This window comes from Dipteris shenzhenensis, chromosome 9, assembly GCF_047967505.1.
Source record: "Dipteris shenzhenensis isolate YYH24624 ecotype China chromosome 9, Dip_SZ_1.0, whole genome shotgun sequence".
In the NCBI taxonomy this organism is placed as follows: Eukaryota; Viridiplantae; Streptophyta; class Polypodiopsida; order Gleicheniales; family Dipteridaceae; genus Dipteris; species Dipteris shenzhenensis.
Genome location: NC_141604.1, coordinates 8,072,516 through 8,094,107, shown reverse-complemented (window position 1 = coordinate 8,094,107; position 21,592 = coordinate 8,072,516). Strand labels below are relative to the sequence as shown.

Below are 21,592 nucleotides of genomic sequence, written 5' to 3'. Positions count from 1 at the left end.
TGTAGTTTGCTAATCTGTTTGTTTTGCTGCAGCTCATTTGCACAGTTACTCCAGCTTCTAGCAGTAATGAGGAGATCCATAATACACTGAAGTTTGCTCATAGAGCTAAGCATGTGGAAATTTATGCATCTCAAAACAAGGTATAGCAGTTATTTTTAAGGTCAAAGTGGATGCTATCCTCCACTTAAATAGCTTTGAAAAGCTGCAGATATAATTTGATAGTTTTCTTTTTCTGAACATAAAAGCAAAATGGTTCCCTGTTTTGTGAAAGACTATTATTTGGCATTTAATGTTAAGTGCGATTTTGTCATAGTTTGCAAGCTTGGTAGAGGCTCTAAAGTTTACACGACGTGCTTGTTCACTGTGTTTATCCTTGGCCGCCCTGTTTTAAAAATCTATCAATGCTGTTTGAGTCCTTAAAATGCTGTGTGCTTGCAGATCCTTGATGAAAAGTCATTGATAAAGAAATATCAAAAAGAAATTTCAAGCTTGAAACATGAATTGGAGGGTCTTAAAAAAGGAATGCTCGAGAAGTCATACCACTTGGATAATAAAGAGGATCTTGAGGCACTCAAGCAGCAGGTTTGGGTTCTACTCTGTCATTTTTTCTTTGTCATTATTTGGCTTCCTACCTTTATGTATGCTCCTCCTTTTCTCTTGGTTAGTGCTGTTTTCATGTATGGCTCATAGACGCATATTTTGCCTCCGCGGATAAGCCTTCAGTCTACCATACGTTTTGTTGTGAACAACTCTTTCCCTGTTTGCTTCCTATAAAAAGCACCTTCTATCAGAACTTTGAAAGCAATACAAAAGAGTCAGCTACCAGTGAGGCAATGAAGGAGTTAAAACCCTGGCTGTCCTGCGTTTAGCTTCTTTGGGTCCCAACACACGGCCTAGGTCATACAGGCCATACATTGTAGAACCACTCATGCCGCTCGGCAGTGTTTTTGGAACCCTCCGCCTTGCTCCCAAATGGTGTCAAGCTGTAGTTGAATATCAAATCAAATGTTGATGAGAGTGGTGGTATAACAAACTTGTTTTCCTCTCATCACACAAGGCTATAATGTATGACCCAAATGTCCCAGGAGTGATGCAAGCAGCCCAGACGGTGTCCTCGGAGAGAATACGGGGTGCAATCAGGAATCGTGGATATCTTGGTTCTCGTAACTATCTCCCGAAGTGTCAATTGCCGAGAGAGAGAGAGAGGAAAAAGAAAAGTGAAGTGTTGGGGCATTTCAAAGCTTTTAAAGCTATGGTTGAAAAAGAAACAGGCCTGCAAATAAAATGCTTAAGGTCAGATGGAGGGGGAGAGTACCTCTCAAACGAGTTTGCAAGGTTCCTGCAGAAGCATGGCATAAAGTAGCAATATTCATGCAGTCATACCCCACAACAAAATGGACTTGCAGAAAGGAAAAACAGGCATATTGGAGAGAGAGAGAGAGAGAGAGAGAGAGAGAGAGATGTATTAACGTCTGCAAGAGGCCTCGCGGGCCTATGAGACAAAGTGCAAAATCAAAAGGTAACTCATACAAGCCACTGAGGGCTGAAGCAAAGGGTTCACTAAGATCCTCGCTGAAAACTGAAGCTAAAGTGCTAAACTAGTGAACAAAATACTGGAGTAGCAAAATAACAGAAGAGTGTCAGATGCTGACTCCTAGTACATGCTTAGGTTCCACATATCCAGGTAACCTGGTGGCTCTCTGATGAGATGTGAGGAGCTCTCGTATCTGTATCTGTCGAGTTGTCTTACGATGTGGGGGGGCGTGGTCTCCTTGATCTCTCGATCCGGTGGGCTACGTCAAGGGTGATGCCTCATCTTTGGGGGTCACCGGTGAGAAGGGTTGAGATAGACTGGACCTTGATTGTGCGTGCTCTGGTCTCTCTCTGTGTCGCATGTGGGGTGTGTCTCTCTCGTTTGGTAGTATCGTGGTGGACACTCCTCACCATCAATTGTCCTTTTAGAAGGATTTTGACAAGTGTCTCATCACAAGATGCTTCTTTATCCTTTTGAGTAGAAAAGTCAATAGTCCTCTCACATGGAGCCCAAGAGGACCCTCCTCTTTTCCACATGTCAACATCCTCCACATTTCACATAAGAATTCTAGAAGGATTCCTTTTGACTCCACACTCCTCCACACTTTTCCACATGCCCTCCACATGCTCTCCATGTGCACTCATTATTTTAGTACATTATTGAGCTCATGTAGGCTTTTGGCCCACTCTAAATTAATTAATTTACTAACCCCCTCCCCTATAGCCCCTTCCCTTAACTAATTAATTTACTAACCCCCCTTCCCTATAACCCCTCCTCTTAACTAAACCCCCTCCCTTGTAACCCCCTTAATTTACTAACCTCCCTCCCTTATAACCCCCTTCCCCTTATTCCCTGGCCGCTAGGGAATAAGCTAATCCATGATGCTCTCATCTCATCAATGATATGATATGATTGTATTAAAGTCCGCAGGAGAGATCCTTCAAGATCTATGGAGAGAGAGAGAGAGAGAGAGAGAGAGAGAGAGAGAGAGAAAGAAAGAAAGAAAGAAAGTGTATTATTGTCCACTAAAGGCCAAAATGGGCCCATGGAGAGAGAGAGAGAGAGAGAGAGAGAGAGAGAGAGAGATGCGAGCAACCGAGATGGTGTCCTTCGGAGAGAACAAAGGGTGCAATCAGGAATCGTGAATGTCTTGGTTCTCGGGGGGGGGGGGAGAAAGAAAGAAAGAAAGAAAGTTTATTAAAGTCTTCGGAAGACCGATGGGTCTCTGAGACTGTGAAAAACCTGATAGAATGAGCTGTGGTAGTGGAGCTACTAAACGAGCATCCACACCAATGCAGAATGCAAAAAATGCAAAATGGCAGTGCTAATTGTACAACATAGTCATGTCAATAGTCGACTATATATATCAATCTCAGCGTCATCATCGACATCATCATACTCATCATCATCATCATCATCAACAGTAGCAGGACATCAAGATGGATGAGGCAGTGGAAGTGGAGGCATGACGTCAGCAATAGAGCGTTGTCGCCCCCCTAAGGGTGCAATCTTGGTACGTCTCCTGGTCGTAGCTCTGCGTCTAACCAGTGCCACTGTGACCCCTGTTGGTCGGGCTCCGACCCTAAACAAGGAGGGGATGTCCCCAAGTATGATATGTGAGTCAACCCTCTGTTTGAGCTATTGAGTCACAGGCTCCGGGTCACGGTCATGTCGAGGTCTCGTCTTGTGTGGGTCTATGTGATCTGGCTGAAAGAACTCTGTGATAGAGCTTAGAGAAAGAAAGAAAGAAAGAAAATTTATTAGAGTCTTTGGAAGACCGATGGGTCTATGAGACTGAAAGAAAACCTGATACAAATCACAGTAAGGATGGAGCTACTAAACGAGCATCATCACCTGTGTTGAGTCCTAAGTCTGATCATACATAATCAAATACATCTGAGTGTGACAATGAAAAGAAAAAAAAAGAAAAGAAAAAAGGAAAAAAAAAGAAAAAGAAAAAGAAAAGAAAAAAACAAGAAAAAAAGAAAAAGAAAAAAAAAAGAAAAAAAAAGAAAAAAAAGGAAAAAAAAAGAAGAGAGAGAAAGAAAGAAAGAAAGAAATATTAATGTCTGCAAGAGTCCTCGCAGGCCTATGAGACAAAGTGCGAATCCAAGAAGCACCTCATACAAGCCACTGAGGGCTGAAGCAAAGGGTTCACTAAAACCCTTGCTAAGAACTAAAGTTGAAAAATTGACTGAAAATAAAAGCTAAAACACTAACATGCTTAGCTAGTGAATAAAATGCTAGAGTAGCAGAGTAACAGGAGCGTGTCAGGCGCTCAGGGCTAGCACTCCTAGTATGTGCTCAGGTTCCATATATCCAGGTAACCTGGTGGCACTCTGATGAGATGTGAGAAGCTCTCATATCTGTGTCTGTTGGGCTGTCTCGCGACATGGGGGAGGACGTGGTCTCCTCGATCTTTGGATCCAGTGTGCTACATGAAGGGTGATGCCTCCTCTCTGGTGGGGGTCGCCTTTGAGAAGGGAGGAGATAGACCGGACCTCGATCATACGTACTCTAGGCTCTCTCCGCGTCGCACGTGGAGTGTGTGTCCCTCGTGCACCCCTACCGTTGATCCATGATGCTCTCATCTCATCAAGCTCTTCTCTCTCGGCTACGTTGGTAGTTGACTCAGAGGCATAAAAATCTGTGACAGAAGTCTGTGATCTGTTGATGGTGACCTGTGGCATAGGTCCATGCTGCTCTCTGGCCTGTCGCATCAGTGTGTCTCTTTGTCGGCGCATCTCAAGCAGGTAGAGCCCAACATAGACCTGATCGTGAAAATGTATCAATCGTGTGGGTGGGCCAAAGCCCTGTCCCTCCTGAAAGAGGCAATGGTATTGTCCTCGAATCTCATAGTAGACTGGGTAGACACATAGAAAGTGCTCCTCTGTCTCGATCTCCCCCATCTGGCATAGTGTGCAAGTCCTTTGCTCTCTGGGTATGCCTGCAGCTCTCCCTACCTCGATCCGTAGCTGATGTGATGAGACTCGTAGTTGACCAATGGCGATCCTCAGTGCATGTGAGACTCTCTTGTCCTCAAGATACTGAGGTCTGATGACAAGACCGTGCTCTGAGATCCTCAGGAAGTGATCACGGTAGAACTGGATCTTGGTTGAGAGCTCCTCTCCCCCCCAAGCCCTAGACGTATGGAGCTGGAGGAGGTCCAACCATATGATAAGGTTGATCTCATCTCGTGGGATCATCTCGGGTGGTGCGTCAAGGCTGTATTGAAAGGGAGGAAGTATGTCCATCTGAATGCCGTGGCTACCAAACCATGTGGATACGCGTGCATACCATGCTATATCGACACCACTCTGTGCTAGTTGCCTGGAGGACTCTAATGCTAGTCTCGGTAGTCTCCACTGGGGTAAGGACCAAACTCTGTAGAGAAACGTCCATCTGGAAGATGGCATCAACTTGGAGGGGGGTCATGGCAAACTCTGCCTGTATAATCTGATGAGGGACTGAGGGTTTACTCCGAATCATCGTGGATCCCATGGTCACCTACAATCTCTCAAATCTCTTTCATTCCGTCATTGAAATGTCACTCCCCCAGAAAGGTGTTGCTTACATGGCACTCACGAGTGTGTCAAAGAGCCAGCCCTTCGTAGGGGGGTCCTGGAAGTGTGCCTGGAAGCATCGCCTCTCTAGTCGGTCCAGAGCACCCCATCCTCGTGAGTCGTGCCGTACTTGCATGGATCATCGTGAAACCTGGTCTAGTGAACACTATCCCCAAATATTTGTAGGACTGCACTATCTCCACAGGCTCGCCGTGGTATGTGAAACTACGGTGACGGGATACTATTGCGAGAGAGAGAGAGAGAGAGAGAGAGAGAGAGAGACAGAGAGAGAGAGAGAGAGAGAGATTAATGTCCTTGGGAGATCTCATAGGTCTATGGGACAAAGCACACACCAAAAAAAGATGACTTACAACATCTGGATAAACCAGAGGGTCGAGGAGTGCACATGGCATCTCAGCTCGAGGTTATTATAGCACACATCTAGATTCTACTACTATGATAAAAATGGCCTTCATTACATCAGTTTAAGACTGAGGGTCTTTGAGTTTGGATTTGAAGTCTGTGATAAGTGCTTGCCCATCACTGTACACAACACATTTACCTTCCTTGGGAGCTTCCTTCACTTAAGCTAATTCTGTGGCTTTCATCTAGCTGAGTCGGGGTGAGATCCTTTGAGATCCATATCTTTGTAGCTCTTAATTTGTTGGTTTGCTTGAGAACTTTGCTTCTTGCTAACTTTTCCCTCAGAATTAATTGGGCTTGTGCCCCTTGTTGGTGGAAACCAAACATATCTTTTGAGTCCCATTCAATCTGGGGAATTGCTTCTGTGACATGCTCCAGCTTTTCAGCCATTCTCCCATCTGCCAGCCCATGGGTAATCCTCCTATGCGTAGAATCCGGGTGTTATTAGCCCCTTTTTCCTGTTGTTGTACTTCTTCATAAACATCCCATGTGTTGATTTTGTTGTCCATTTTTGCCTCATCATCAGCAGTGCTTGACATGTTTAAGAAGAAACTGGAACACTAGAACTGGCAACATGGCCTTTACATGTCCGCTATCACTCACGGCAGCAATGCCAAGGTCAGGTCGCAAGGGGATGCAGGTCCAGGGAGCAGGTCGCCATCTTAGGGGATGCGCAACAGCAGCCCATTCTCAGACCCAAGCTGAGCTGAGCCCCGGGCTCAATCTGGGGTGTTAGAGATAGCAAAGGGGCCTCCAAATTACTCACAGGCTGTCATGGAGTTCTCGAAGGCCTCCATGGAGAAGAAACATGTTATCTCAACCCCAACCTCGACCCCTAGAAACTCTCCTTTGCTGCCATTACTGGTTTGGCCCCGACCCCCTCTCCTTATGATCTGAATTATCAAAGGCAACGCAGCAAACTCACAGGCTTGAACCTACAGGAACAAGTTTATTATTTACAACAAGAACTCAAAGAGGCTAAGGCTCGACTTGCCTCTCTAGAGATGAAAGTTTTCAATATGGAAAACAAAGGAAAACACGAAATCATACAAGAAGTATTACAAATACAAAGTGAAGCAGCGTTCGAACCAAAGCTGGTAACCCAAAGTCCGGGACTTGGCTACCACTCAGATCAAATCAGTAAAACAGGAAATTACGGCACCGTACAAGCTGTGTGGATAAAACAATGTATGATGCCACGCTTTCTCATGGAGAGGCAAAAGCTTAGATTTGAGAAAATTTACTTGCAAATTGGCAGCCAAACCATATAAAGAGAAAGCATACATGAGGTTTGAGAGATCTCTTTCAATGTTTTGGGGCAAGGAAAGGGAATCATCATCATATGCTTGCTCAATCGAGGGTTTGCTGCCATGTATCTCCAAACCATGCAAGGCTCCCATATCTACCAAATGATCCATGTACAGCATGGGATGAGTAGCTATGGTATAGAACAATGCACTAAGAGGGCAACCTTGTTGTACTGAACAAGAAAGTGTACAGTGATCCGTAATATCTCCTACCAAAACTCCATCAAAGAAAGGCATTAAGCCGCCAGGGGTAATGCAGCATGCCTTGCCAGATTAAAGAAAGGATTGTGGAGTATAGACCGAACCAAATTTAAAGACCTCTCATTGCACAATAAGCCAACGACCATTCTGGTCATTAAAAGCGACAATTGGCTGGACAAGAAGCACTACCCCAAAAAAGCAATGATTACCAGCATGAAAAATGTCATCCGGCAAAATGCCCTGTCTAGCCCACATAACCATGTTGATTATGCTCTTGCAAGGCTACTATATTTGTTAGAAAAGTGAAATCCCACCAGAGGGTATCCTGCTGCAGAAGACTGATAGTTTAGCTCAGGGATTACACGCGGAAGTGTTTCACTATGGAATCAATACTTCATTAAGTGTGTGTACTTCACAACATTCATGTGTCCAGACTAGCAAATAGATTGTGCTTAGAGACAAATATAGAAGCAACACTTTATATTTTCGTCTGTCCACAAACTATCCAGGGTACAATACCAAAAGATTCTCCTACTAAATGCCTTGCACCTCTAGATCTCTGAGCCTGCATTCTCCATTGAGCGTATTAGACTCTCTATCCAAAGGATCTCTCCACCTTGCTGTCCGTAACCTCATCCTAGGTGGGCTGCCACTCAAGCTCAGTCTGCAGCTCCTTCAGTTTCACCTTCACCTCCTGTGGATAGGCACAAGGGTCCCCTTCTTGCTGCTCGCAAAACGAGGACAAATGGCCGACCCTAGGTGCCGACTCTTCTACCTCCTGCTGGCCTATCTGGTTGGCTGGCTCAACTGACTTGGTTGGCTCAGCCCAACCAGCCTATATAAAGGCAAGGGGCCAGCCCTCCTTTCTGCCTCCGCTGCCAGGGCCCCTCTACCAGCTCCATGTAGGTGCCTTTTCAGGCCATTTCCCTGCCCAGCCATGGTACATTCCTGTCCTGCAGATCCGCCCTGTTCTGGACCTCTGCCAGTTCCGCACAGTCCACATGCCGTACGGCAGCCGTACTGATGTCAGCACCACATCATCGCAGATCTGCCATGTGGCATTGCGCCTCTGTTCCACGCTGTCTTGCAGCTCTCACAGCAGGTATAGTATGTGGTGTGCTGCCCACATGATAAGCTATCATGCTATCCATGTGGCAGCCCTTTATTTCCTTTTCTTGATTTTTGAATGTTGCCCCCATGGCAGCTAGGATGCTGCCCATGTGGCACTCCCTCAAAACCTAGGTTCACCCTCCCAATGCTCTCCTCATATGGGGGCTCACTGACGGGGAGGTGACCTTTTTATTTCCAACAATATCAGGCTTTAATTTATTGTCATACGCCTATATGATCTTCCATTTGCACAAATTGCATAACCCCTGTACATCATACGTCAAACACTGAAGTTTTGGCAGCATATTTACAGATTTGCAAGTATGTACATATCATGACACCCGAAAATTAATCAGGACTGCATGTGTACCTCAGGATCTAAAGCATGATCTCGAGAGCCAATCAATAAGAGAGCAGCTTCGTCTTCGCGGAAGAGAGTATGGCTGGCAGTCACTGCAGCCCAAGTGATACCCAAATCGGAATTTTTAGCAGGGTTGTGTCCACTAGAAGATGCATCCATCCAAGTAGGTGGAAGTAGCCTCCTAGCTGAAACAATATTCTTGGAGATTTCCAGCCCTCATTTAAGACTTTTTTCTTTGCCTTTTGCTGAGTGGCCGAGGGCGTAAGACCATTGCCATTGCCAGTAAAGGTAACTTTAGCTTTCCCTTTATCCTGGACCGCAGGAGCTGGTTTATTTGGTTTGGCTTTGGGTCTTGAAGTCCGAGGGGAATCCTTACTTTGCATTGGAGCAGAGTAAGGATGGGTAGAGGAAGGCTGCCAGAGGCCCATAACATCTTGGGGAGGGAGCAAGGGCTTGAGGAAACCCTAGGTGGGCTGTAGGAAACCATGGCTGCTCACTACCCACACACACACACACACACACACACACATTTTTTGGGGGGTGAAAAAACCTGTCCTAAAGTGAGACAGCTACTACTCATAAACTAGAAGAAAATGAAAAAAGACCAAGGAGAATGTACATTGAAAGCTGCGCCAAAGAGGAACAACTTCTACTCCAAACTAAAAATAGTGAAAGAAAGTTCTAATTGGGCCGGATGAAGATCTCCTTGTGCATGTGCATCCTGAAGTGCATCCTGAAGGGATCGGTGTAGGGAGGATCGGAAAAAACCATAAAGATCCACATAGGAAAACCCATAAAGGTGAGAGTTCTGGGCATGATACAATGTCAATAACGCCCAGTAGTGACACCATGCAAAAAAGTAATCATAGTCTGGTATAGAGGCATATCTCCCAAACAACCAGAACGCCTACCAAAACACACACACACACATGCACGCATAGAATATGAATCAATCAATCTCAATGACCGCCCCCCCCCCCCCACCACACACTTTTTTTTTGGTAATTCCATGGACTTGTATTAGAAGATTAATATTGTACAAAGAGACTCTTCTAAAAGGGGAGAGCCCAAATCAAAAACACAAATAAACTATCTCCATGCAGGACCTGTCTAGATCTCCTTCCTTATAGGCATCATAAACAGATTGCCTTAAGGAAGCTCTGAAGATTCATAGGGCTGATGGAAGTGTTTGTGCAAGTATGCCATATTATGTTCAGTCCAGAAGGTCCATAGAGCCCAAAATCTAATCCAGTGAAGGAGTAGAGAATAAGGTCTCAATGGAGTAGGACATCTGCCAAAAAGCCAATTTTTTTTTCCAAATTTGGTATTCGGGAATCTAAGACATAAGAACCTTGAAATCTTTGCAGTCAAAAGCCTGGAGCATTGACAAAACCATAATAAGTGTGGTACTGTCTCTGCATGTGCCTGGCATCGTAAACAGGTAGCGGTGGCAGTAGCTATCTTCCTCTTAACCAAAGTAGTTCCAACTGGCAATGTTCCAGTAATGCAACGCCAAAGAAATAGTCTTTGTTTGAGAGGCAGCTTGGCCCTCCATAAAATACTCAAGTTCCTTCACCACCAAGAGAGGGGTTTTTGCATATGCCACAAATAATTTGCATGAGTGTGTATCCACGGCATGGGCTACAAAAGTCTATATGTTGTCATAGAGGTGAGTTTGCTGATAGGCACAGGGCGCATATTCAGCCCTTTGGGACATAACTTCCAGTCAGCTAACTTGTTATCATGTGAGAACTGGGGAATAGGCAATAAAGGTTGCAAAAGATCTTTTATTTTCTTCCAGATAGGCCTGTGGTGCATTCCAAGATGGTATTTGGCCATGATCTGAGGAAAAGTAAGAAGTTGCCCCTGATCATCTATCACATCTGCAATGCATCTGACACCCATTTTGCTCAAATTATATGATTTGACAGGCTCCTGACAAGCAAAGGGGAGGATCAAAAACTGCACTCCAATATATGCTCTCACTCCGTAAAGAGTTGTTATGGAGGTTTGCAGGATCCCATTTGATATTAGAGAGGACCTCTTTCCAATCATGAATGAGTGTCGAGGCAAAGGTTCAGTTTGGGATTTTCCCTATAAATTTTCCAAGTAAAAGCTCCTAGACATCCACTTCCCATTTACCATAAAAAAGTGTCTGCATAGTCTGACACATATAGGAAAGCATTCTTGTCCATGGTTGTGTTTGTGTTATGCTCTAGCCGAGATAGCATGACCTTGGAAAGATCGGTGGGCATTTTCTCTTAGATGACCAACTTTTGTAATATTTTATGTGCGTAAATAAAATGGTCAAGGGAAGTAACTACCAAGGTCCTAGGTGAGGGTGTATTGGCATCGACTAGGTGGTTCTGAGTGCTCAGGCCTAGGTGCACCTAGATGTGTAAGAATGCCAAGGGGCAAATGTTTTAATTGTGCCCCAAGAGAGGGGTAAATGGTGTACCAAGATAAAGGTCTAAAATGATGACATGTGGCAGAGGGAACCATCTAGGGAGTTGTGGGCTTGTGGATATGCATAAGGAATGAAAAATTACGTATCTAATGATGCATGCAATCCACAAGATAGGCTGGGAGGAAAAATACGATGCCAGCGCCTGTGATTGCCCGTGAATGGACGGAGAGAACGAGAGATTAGAAATTGAACGTATCATTTGGTATCAGAGCCTCAGGTTGGACGAAGGGATCGCGTAGGAATGTGAGCATAGAGAGCTGCTTCCGTTGATGGAGCGGTTGAGCCGTTGATGGATTCGCTACAGGAGCAAGTATAGCTGTCGCAGGGCAAGGTTCCCGTGGGCAGGTGATAGAAGAGCAGGTTGATTCCGTTGCGAGGGATTACGTCTGAGAGACTTGGGAAATCAGCGGGGTAGGTTGACGATGGGCGGCGATGAGCATTGACGGGCTCTTGGCGACGACAGCCTCTCACGCTTGTTTACTTATTCCATCTCAGCAAATCATCCATCCACCATTCCCACCCGCTGCGAAGCTTTCACCACCTCATCTGCCTTCTATCCAAGTTTTCTCCCAAGGATTCCTTGGTAGCAGGAACATGGGTAAAGCTTATCTGCGGAGCAAGTTTTGAGGAGGTGGCTGACGTTCGCAACCTATCCTTGGTTTACACGCTTGTGGGCGTTGATTGCATCGATTGTGCTACGGATCCGTCGGTAGTGCCCGCAGTAAGGGAAGGTATAAATGAAGCTATCCACGTAGTTGAGGCACTCGATAACAATACAGGAGTAAAACGACCTTGGGTCATGGTCAGCATCAATGATGATGAAGATCTTCGCTTTAGCAAAGCTGAATTTGATAGCGAATAGCTTGGATTTTTGAGACTTGCAAAGACTTTGGCAGAAGAAGGAAGTTCGGACATCTGCGATTCGTGGAACTTCCAGGGAGCATCATTTTTTCCTCCTGTATAAAATCTTATTTTCCAATTTGTAGTCGATTTATTCCTATACATCAGAGGAAAATTAGAAGTGGGAAAAAAAAATTATTTTCCCTTTTGAAACAATGGATGCAGAGGGACAAGATTCCAGGGTGAATCTTGGTCAATCTAGAGCGCAGTCTACACAACAAGTGTCCCATCACATAACACCTACCCTGGTGGGTAGGATTTCTGTATTAGAAGATTCCTTACAACAGATCATGAACCAGCAGCTTCAACGCTGGTCAAAATGAAATTAGAGAGATGGTGCAAGCCTTGTCGGCTAGACCATCTAGAAATGAAAAGGGCAAAGCTCTAGCAGAGCCAGAGCCTAGTATACACTCATCAGAGCATGCGAAAGTCAAGGTACCTAATATTGCCAACTATAGACCGGAGAAGTACACACTGGTGGGATGACCGAGCGCAGTTCTGATGTGATCGAGGTTTGGTTACACAAGTGGGAAGAAGCCTTAGCCATTTGTGAAATGAGATCTGATCTAAAGAAAATCCGCGAGACCACTCACCTGTTTATTGAGGTAGCAGATAGGTGGTGGATAAAGCAACAGAAAGATCAGGTTGCCCCTACCACTTGGGAAGGGTTTAAGGCTGAATTTAAGAAACACTTCCTTCCACCTAACGAAGAGTCCCGAGCTTGGGATGCTTATATAAACCTTCGCCAGAGGAATTTGTCGGTGGCAGAGTACATTGACAAGTTCAGGGAATGTGTTATGAAAATAACAGACCCTCTCCCTATGTCGGTTCAGTTGAAAGACTATATCTATGGACTGAACGACAAGATTAAAATGGAAGTTCGGGCTGAATATGTGACTACATTAGATGAATCTATTGCAGTAGCCCTGAACTATGAGGATGCCAGAGGCAGATCTAGTGGATTTGTGCAGGCAGGGACTCAGCATGAGTACCCGAGAAAAGGGGGATTTCAGAGGAAATGGACTTCAAAGACAAGTGTCTCGCAGCCAAGTGGCCAAACAAGTACCACCGTTGGGGTGAAAAGAAAAGTAACTCCAATGGCAGCCCGGGCTTGGTCAAAGTCCTCGTTGACCCCTGAGCAAAAAGAGAAAGCTAGAAAAGAAGGATTGTGCTTCGGCCGCCTTCAGCGACATCAATGGAAAGATTGTCCACTAAACAAAGACCGTGGCACGACCAATATGATAATATCTGAATGCGACGCAGAAATGCAGGAGAGTCCCAATGCAGAACATATGCAAATGCAATTGGCAGGACCTTCTCAGAGGTTAGTACCTGTGTTGTTAAGTGTGTTTGTTACTAAGTTATTAAGCGGTGCACCTGATAACATCCTTTCAAAGCCCGCAGCAACGGGGTATACGGTTTTGGATGAGCCTGAGTTAATTGAAATGAAAGGGCAAGTAGCCAATCATGATGTGATTGTGTTGTTTGACTCACCATCAACGCACAATGTAATTAACTCGAAGCTTATTAAGAGGCTCAAGTTGAAAACTGGTCCGTCTGACTATGCTTATATAGTCAGGATGGCGGATGGAAGTTCAACTGAAGTATGGGACCAGAGGGTTACCCAGTTGGAACTTCGAATACAGGACTATGTTGAGAAGCTGGACTTTGAGTTGACCAGGCTTGCTCACGTAGATATAGCCCTAGGCATGGCTTGGCATTTTTGGAAAAATCCAGCCATTGATTGGAAAAAGCATATTTACCAGTTCAAGATGAACGGGGTAGAATATGTTTTGCGAGGTGAAAAGGATTTACCTCGAGGACCATTGATTTCAGCCATGGAAATTCGAAAGACTCCGAAAGAGTTTCTGTGTCTGTGTATAGCATCGGTAGAGTCGATTGATGATGCATCGGCTAGCATTGAGGCTACCTAAGCCGGGGAAATGGCCGAGTTGGCTAAGGAGATATCGGAGAAGTTCTCTGATTGTTTCAGGGATGAGTTACCTTATGGGTTACCTCCAGAGCGGAATGTTCAGCATAAAATTGAGCTTATCCCAGGGGAAGAACCTGTAAATAGACCTCCCTATAGATTAAGCTTTACAGAGGAAGCTGAGGTGCGAAGATAACTGGAAGAATATCTCAAGCTGGGGCAGATTCAACCTAGTTTTTCACCTTTTGCTTCGCCAGTGATATTAAAGAGGAAGAAAGATGATACTTTTCGCCTCTGTATAGATTACAGAGCATTGAATAATATCACTATTAAGCACAGGTATCCGATGGCTCGGATCGATGATTTGCTAGATGCATTACATGGGGCCGTAATTTTCAGTAAGATAGATCTTAAGTGTGGCTACCATAAGATCCGTATTAGAGCCAAGGATGTGCATAAAACCGCTTTCAGAAGCAGGTTTGGTCATTATGAGTTTTTGGTAATGCCCTTTGGACTTACCAATGCTCTAGCTACATTCGTCATGCTTATGAACGATTTACTACGTTCGTATATCTGAAAGTTTGTAGTATATCTTATTGAAGATATTCTAGTATTCAGTAAAAGTATTACTGAGCATCATGAACACTTAAGAATAGTGTTTAGTACTTTGAGGAAAGCCAGTCTTTATGTAAATAAGAAGAAAACTATACTGTGTATGGTTAGACTTGAATATTTAGGATTCATAATTACTCCAGAGGGGGTAGAAATGGATTCGAAGAAAGTGGTTGCGATACTAACTTGGCCAATCCCTCAGAGTTTGACCGCTTTGCGATCATTCTTGGGATTTGTTCAATTTTATCGAAGGCATATCAAAGGATATTCCGAAATAGTATCGCCATTGATTGATCTGACCTCAGATAAAGTACCTTTTATATGGGGACATAATCAACAAGAAAGTTTTAACAGCATAAAACAAGCTGTGGTCACAGGACCGGTGTTAAAAATAGTTGATCCCCAGAAACCATTGTTTCTGGAAACCGATGCAAGTGGCATTGCGGTAGGAGCAGTTCTCCTCCAAGAGGGAAGGCCAGTAGCCTTTGAAAGCAAGAAGCTTTCTCCCTCTCAAAGAAATTGGCCAACTCATGAATTAGAGTTGTATGCTGTTGTCCATGCTTTGAAAACATGGCGACATTATTTGTATGGATCAGAGTTTTATGTGGATGTTGATCATGATACTCGGAAACATTTTTGTAAACAACCTGACTTGAGAGGCCGCCAAGCTAGGTGGGCAGAACTCATGCAGAAGTCTAATTTGACGATTCGGTACCGAAGAGGGAAAGATAATAAAGTTGCTGATGCGTTGTCACGCATTATGCATAACATGAGTTTCACGGTGTCAGAGAGTGCTCTGATGGCCGAGATTAGAGAAACTCAAAGGGTGGACGAGTTCGTCCAGAGCCTTTGGCCTAAGGCTCATGTATTGAAATTCGGGGAAAAGGATGACCTGGCATCCAGAAAAGGCCAAACTTATGCAAGATATGCCATAAGGGATGGTATGCGGAAAAGAAATGGCAAGGTAGTAGTACCTAATCAGAATGATCTCAGGCAGAGAGTCATTCGACAGTGCCATGATAGCCCATGTGCGGGACATCCAGGAGTCGAGAAGACATATGACCTCGTGAAGCGAGATTTCTTTTGGCCAAAGATAAAAAAGCATATTCATGAATATGTGACACGTTGTTTTTCGTGTCAAGTAAGGCAGAGCGGGTGAAACCATCGGACTTTTACAGCCCTTGGAGATACCACTAAGTAAGTGGGAGAGCATTTCCATGGACTTTATTATAGGACTGCCTACGAGACAAGGTGGATATGATTCTATCCTTGTGGTGGTTGATCGTCTTACTAAGATGGCTCACTTCATTCCAACTAGAGAGTTTGTTAGTGCCCCGCAAGTAGCGGATTTGTTTATGAGACATATATTTCGTCTGCATGGATTACCCAAATCCATAGTGTCAGATAGAGGTCATTTTTGGACTGCGGTATTTGAGACACTAAGGACTGAGTTGGGAATGAGTAGTGGGGATCATCCAGAAACGGATGGTGAAATAGAAAGAATCAACCAAATTTTAGAGGATATGCTTAGAGCATGTATGTCATTGAGGCAACATACATGGGACAAGTGGTTGCCATTGTTGGAGTTTGCCTACAATGATAGAAAACATTCCCCTACAGGGTTCAATCCGTTTGAGCTGAACTATGGCTGTAGACCAGCGAATCCAACTATAGTTGGAATACCTCAGAAAGTGCCTAGTGCCGCGAACTTTGTGGTTCAGATGCGGGAGATGCTAGCACTTGCGAGAGCTAACATCTGCCAAGCTATGGATAGAGCTAAGGCGTATGCGGATGAAAACCGATCCAATAGAGAATTTAAGGAAGGAGAAAGAGTTTTTCTCAGAGTTCCTTCGCATTCTAAGTCTTTGACTGCAGGAGAATGTGCTAAGTTATCACCTCGATATTGTGGGCCATGGTTAATTCTAAAAAGAATAGGCAAGATAGCCTATAAATTAGAATTACCACCGGGGTGTAAGGTGCACCCAGTGTTTCATGTTTCTCGTTTAAAGAAATTTTTGCATACAGGTGACTCACTAATCGAAGGTGTTGTTTTGTTTCAGGAGATAGAGGATAATGCAAGACACAAACCAATAAGAATCCTGGACCGAGGAACAATGCAAGTGCGCAATCAAAAGATACCCACGGTGTTGGTTGCATGGCATGGTTTACCTCTATTGGAAGCTACCTGGGAATCCGTATACCAGTTACGGAGAGTATTCCTAGATTTCATCATCAAGGACGCTGATGCTTGAAGAGGGAAGGAATGTTATGCTCTAGCCGAGATAGCATGACCTCGGAAAGATCGGTGGGCATTTTCTCTTAGATGACCAACTTTTGTAATATTTTATGTGCGTAAATAAAATGGTCAAGGGAAGTAACTGCCAAGGTCCTAGGTGAGGTTGTATTGGCATCGACTAGGTGGTTCAGAGTGCTCAGGCCTAGGTGCACCTAGATGTGTAAGAATGCCAAGGGGCAAATGTTATAATTGTGCCCCAAGAGAGGGGTAAATGGTGTACCAAGCTAAAGGTCTAAAATGATGACATGTGGCAGAGGGAACCATCTAGGGAGTTGTGGGCTTGTGGATAGGCATAAGGAATGAAAAATTACGTATCTAATGATGCATGCAATCCACAAGATAGGCTGGGAGGAAAAATACGATGCCAGCGCTTGTGATTGCCCGTGAATGGACAGAGAGAACGAGAGATTAGAAATTGAACGTATCAGTTTGCTTAAAGAAGGTGAGTAGCATTGATACCTTTGGTGAGAGTGCATGATAGCGAATATTAAGCACATTCAAACCGCTACATTTCCGAGGAGAACAGATAAAGTCCATTTTCAACAAACGGAATGCCTTCTTGGAGGCCTTATTCTTCCATAGCATGTCCATGGCTTTTGACATATAGGCTGCAATTTTTTGATTTGTCCAATGTAAGAGTGGCAGAAAGAATTGTATGTATGCCATAACAATGGATTGCACATTCCTGAGGCGGACATGAAGTGGCCAAGTGGCAATTTTCCAATAATTTAGCTTTGCATTTAGCTTATCTAATATCCAATTAAGCTGCTGTTTTCTAGTGACCAGCCAGCCAATAGGATATCCGATCAGAACATGAGGATCTAAAATCTCTCCTGGCCAAAGTATGGCATGCCAATCGCGACTCTTTAAGGGTTTGAGTTTGGATTTCTCAAAATTAACATGCAGTCCCGCTGCCAGTCCAAACAAAGATAAAGCATCCATTAAAGTGTTCAGTTCTTGCTGTGTATTTTGAGGCATAAAAAAGGAGTCATCTGCATATGCCTGGGCCACAAAGCTAGATCCTCCTGGCAACTGTTAACCTTTTAATTTCCCCTGTGAGGTAAGATGATCCATATAGATTAGCAGGGGGTGAGTGGCAATGGCATAAAGTAGCGCACTGAGAGGGCAACCTTGCCTCACTGACTTACCCAATGTCCAAGATGTAGACAAATGATTGGCCAAAATACATTGGGTTGAAGAGTCTTTATATAGCCAATAGATAACCTGCACCATTTTTGGCCCAAATCCCATCTTGTGCATTGTTTGTGCAATGAAATCCCACTGAACAGTGTCGAAAGCTTTAGCTATGTCTACCTGTAAGATTAAAACATCTTGTTCAGTGTATTTGGCATACTCAATGGCAGTCATGGCATTGGCAATGTTATCATATATCTGCCTTCTAGGCACAAATCCATATTGAAAAGGATGTAGCCCATCATGCAAAAAGGTATGCACTCTATGCACAAGCATTTTGGTGATGAGCTTATATTGCACTGGCATGAGAGTAATGGGCCTCCAGTCTAATAAAGTTTCAAAAAGATTTTTCTTCGGAATAAGCTTGACCAGCCCATGTTTCCATGAATTAGGCATACAATTGTTGTTCCAGGCATCATTAATCATTTGTAGCATGACATCTTTAAGGTCGTCCCAGAATGCCAAATAGAATTCCACTGTTAGACCGAGATTTCCCTTTGCCAAGATGGAGCAAGGCATTATGTAATTCTTCTGCTGTGAATGACTGATCCAGGGATAAGGCATCCTCCTGAAGCATGATTGGTTGGACATGTCTCAAAAGAGCTTGCCGTGCATCTATCATTGGCTGAGTGGGAGCTGAGGGGGCTGCAAATAGCTTCTGAAATTGATCATAACATTCATGATCAAGATCAGAGAGAGAAAAGTCCAGGTGCCATCAATCTTCCTTACTCTTAGACAGGAGCTCTTCCTCTGATGAGAATGTAACCCCTGGAAAAAAGATTTGGAAGAGCATCCTTTATCCATGAATGGTGTCATCCGTGCACGGACTTGCCACTTGTTGAGTTTCCTTTGATTGTTTTCTTGTAACAATAAAGACCTACACTGCTCCTCTTTCTCTCATGCTTATTCATCTTCTTTTGTGAATTAATAAAGACCAGGGAATCTGTGTTATGGAATTGTACCAGGATTAGTGGTACTGCAGTCGCTGCTACAAGCTTGTTTCTGTTGCCTTCTACTTTGCACAAATCTTTATGCCTTAAAAAAAAAAAGCAAGGTAAAATGAATATTGCATTTAATTTTTGTTTCTTTATTTAGTATGGTGATCATGCCGTGATGTTTACATAAACATAAGTGATGCTGTCTGAAATTTCTAGTCTGCTATTCTCTCATTGATGTTGTTTTCATGTCTTTCTTAAATAAACAAAACAATTCTTAAAGGTTTCTACTTTGTGTGACAGCTCGAAGCTGGACAAGTGAAGCTCCAGTCACGGCTAGAAGAAGAAGAACAAGCTAAGGCAGCTTTAATGGGCAGAATTCAAAGACTGACCAAGCTTATACTCGTTTCTACCAAAAACACAGTCCCTCAAAGTCTTCCTGAAAGGCAAAATCATCGACGTAGACATTCTTTCGGTGAAGAGGAGGTAATGAATTGCATCTCTCAAGGAAATTAGCTTTTCTTGTTCTCAGTTGAAATTGGAGAGGAATCAAGAGAAACACATTGATACATCAACTGCCATAAACTAGCAGAGGGCTAGCTAGTGATTCACACTTACTGCCCTGCAGCTTGCATATCTACCAGATAGAAGGCGTGAATTTATTGCTGAAGATGATGATGGTCACGACTCAGAACTGTCTTTAGATGGAAAAAGTGACAACATTATTGCAGATGACATTTTAAAAGGAGAGAAAAAGAGCAAAAGGCGCAGTATGTTGGCCTGGTTCAAGCATAAGGCAAGTATTCAAGCTTCTACCTCTTCCAGTGCAAATGCTTGATGCTGTAATATTGTACATTGTGTCAATCCAATTAGCTTAATCAAGGGATGTGGAAAACAAGAATCTTTGTGTTTAATCTACTAAGACATCATGAGGTGTTATTGAATTTTAAATTGGAGAGTTTTGTGTGTCATTTGTATTTCCCAACCCCTGTATTTGGTTAAGGTATAGAAAACTCAATGAACAATTGATAGATGAAGCCACATTAACAATAGAAGAATACAAGTTATTAAAAAGTGCCAACAGGCTTTGGAAGTAAGTACAAAATGTCTAGGATTACTGAGTGTGAACATGAGGTGCCCAAAAAAAAAAAAAACATTAAGGTTCTGATGGTCTCTTCTTTGAAGACAATCTTTACTGCATGCACATCAAATAAACAAAACAAATTTATCTTTTGAACGATGTGGAACATTCTGGTGCTTGTCTGCCATTTGTGATAACCCATGATGAGACATGCATTCATTGGTTATTTCTTTCAGAAAAATGAACATGGCAGCACGGGAGGGAATTTGGATTCAGATAACTCTTCCTGTGGGTCACCTGCAACAAGTGGGTCTTCTGCTGTACAAGTAGATCATCCCGGTTTCGACTTCAAAGGACGTCGCAAGTCTGTCAGTCGAAGAGCAGACGAGATAGCTCCAATTGATTCTTTTCTGGAACCTACACAAGCTGGAGAACTGTTTAGTGCAACCGTACGTGGCAGGAGGCCTCCCCCTGTAAGCTCTCTCTCTCTCTCTCTCTCTCTCTCTCTCTCTCTCTCCGTGTACACGAAACAGGACAACGACATTACCATGAGGGAACACAAAGTTTATCAAAAGCACAATTCAATCATCAGGGCTTAATTGCCTGGCAGATGCCATGGATATCTTAAGTTTCTGAATGAATGCATTATCTAGACGTAGTTTTGGCTCCATAACTGATTATCCATCCTTAAAAGTAAAAGCTGAAAGACTGAAAGAGCAAGTGGGCTGAATGAATGAATGCGTAGGTGCCAATTATAATGTTGGAACTTGTGCTAATGGGTTATGACATAAGGGAAACCACAAGGGCTTGACAGTGCTAAAGGGCTAGGACTTGGGGGCATTCATAGGTCTAGGCAATAGAGGGGTGTATGTCGGCCCATGAGAGGGCTAATGTGAAAGGTCCCTTATAGCAGACTTGGCACTCACAAAATGAATACAAGTCGCTGTTGGAGGTATAGGGTCAATGCCCACCTATGACTCATGAGCCTGTTAAATCACGCAGCGCAACGGAAGAGAAACTGAACAAAGAATAAAGAGTACACAGCAAACTGGAGATTAACAAAATTTTCCTAAAATACTGATGTAGTACAGATGATGGCTCTGTCCACCCGTGCGCTCCCATAGTCGAGCTTAGATGGCGATCTAGACAGATACTAGGTGAAGAGCTACTAGCTGGAAGATCTGATCTGATCTGATATGAACTGATATGATACAATGGACTGGGGAGGTCGCCTTTTTATAGCTATGAGGGTGGTAGTCGGTGGAAACGACCAGTCAACCTAGTCAGTGGAAACGACTAGTCAACCTAGTCGGTGAAGTCGTCCATGGAATATTCAGGGAATATTTCCTATACCGTCGCCTCGGGGGCTCTCACATCCTCGAACCCCCACCAAGGGGGCCGCTAGCCCCCCTGGGACCCCCCAGTTGGCCCCCAAGCCCCAGTAAGAATAAGGGGCTCCCACACAATCACCTTTCTACCATCAACGGTGTCATTGATAGACCTCATCTAACATACAAGTCAACATGCAAGTCAGGATCCATCCGGTGTCCCGGGCTCACACATGGCTTCTCCTCATATGGGGGCCTTACAACTTTAGCACCATGGACCATTGGTGGTTACTAGGAGAGTGGGGCATTGAGCATATCTAACAGAGCCCTCGGCTGAGGAGAGCTTAGGG

General features: G+C 44.0%; 1 protein-coding gene across 4 annotated transcripts in view; it reads left to right on the top strand.

The window, feature by feature from the left end:
* Positions 1-21,592, top strand: part of LOC147898142 (kinesin-like protein KIN-7E, chloroplastic) — a 77,557-nt gene that overhangs the window by 24,129 nt on the left and 31,836 nt on the right. For all 4 annotated transcript variants that reach the window (XR_015541494.1, XM_087378878.1, XM_087378877.1 and 1 more), the window contains exons 13-17: positions 33-140; positions 439-582; positions 19,137-19,319; positions 19,462-19,629; positions 20,151-20,387. Coding sequence is in view for 3 of the 4 variants with exons in the window: in XM_087378878.1 (XP_087235004.1) it covers positions 33-140; positions 439-582; positions 19,137-19,319; positions 19,462-19,629; positions 20,151-20,387 (840 nt within the window). In the remaining variant the exon portion in view is untranslated. The remainder of the gene's footprint in view (positions 1-32; positions 141-438; positions 583-19,136; positions 19,320-19,461; positions 19,630-20,150; positions 20,388-21,592) is intronic.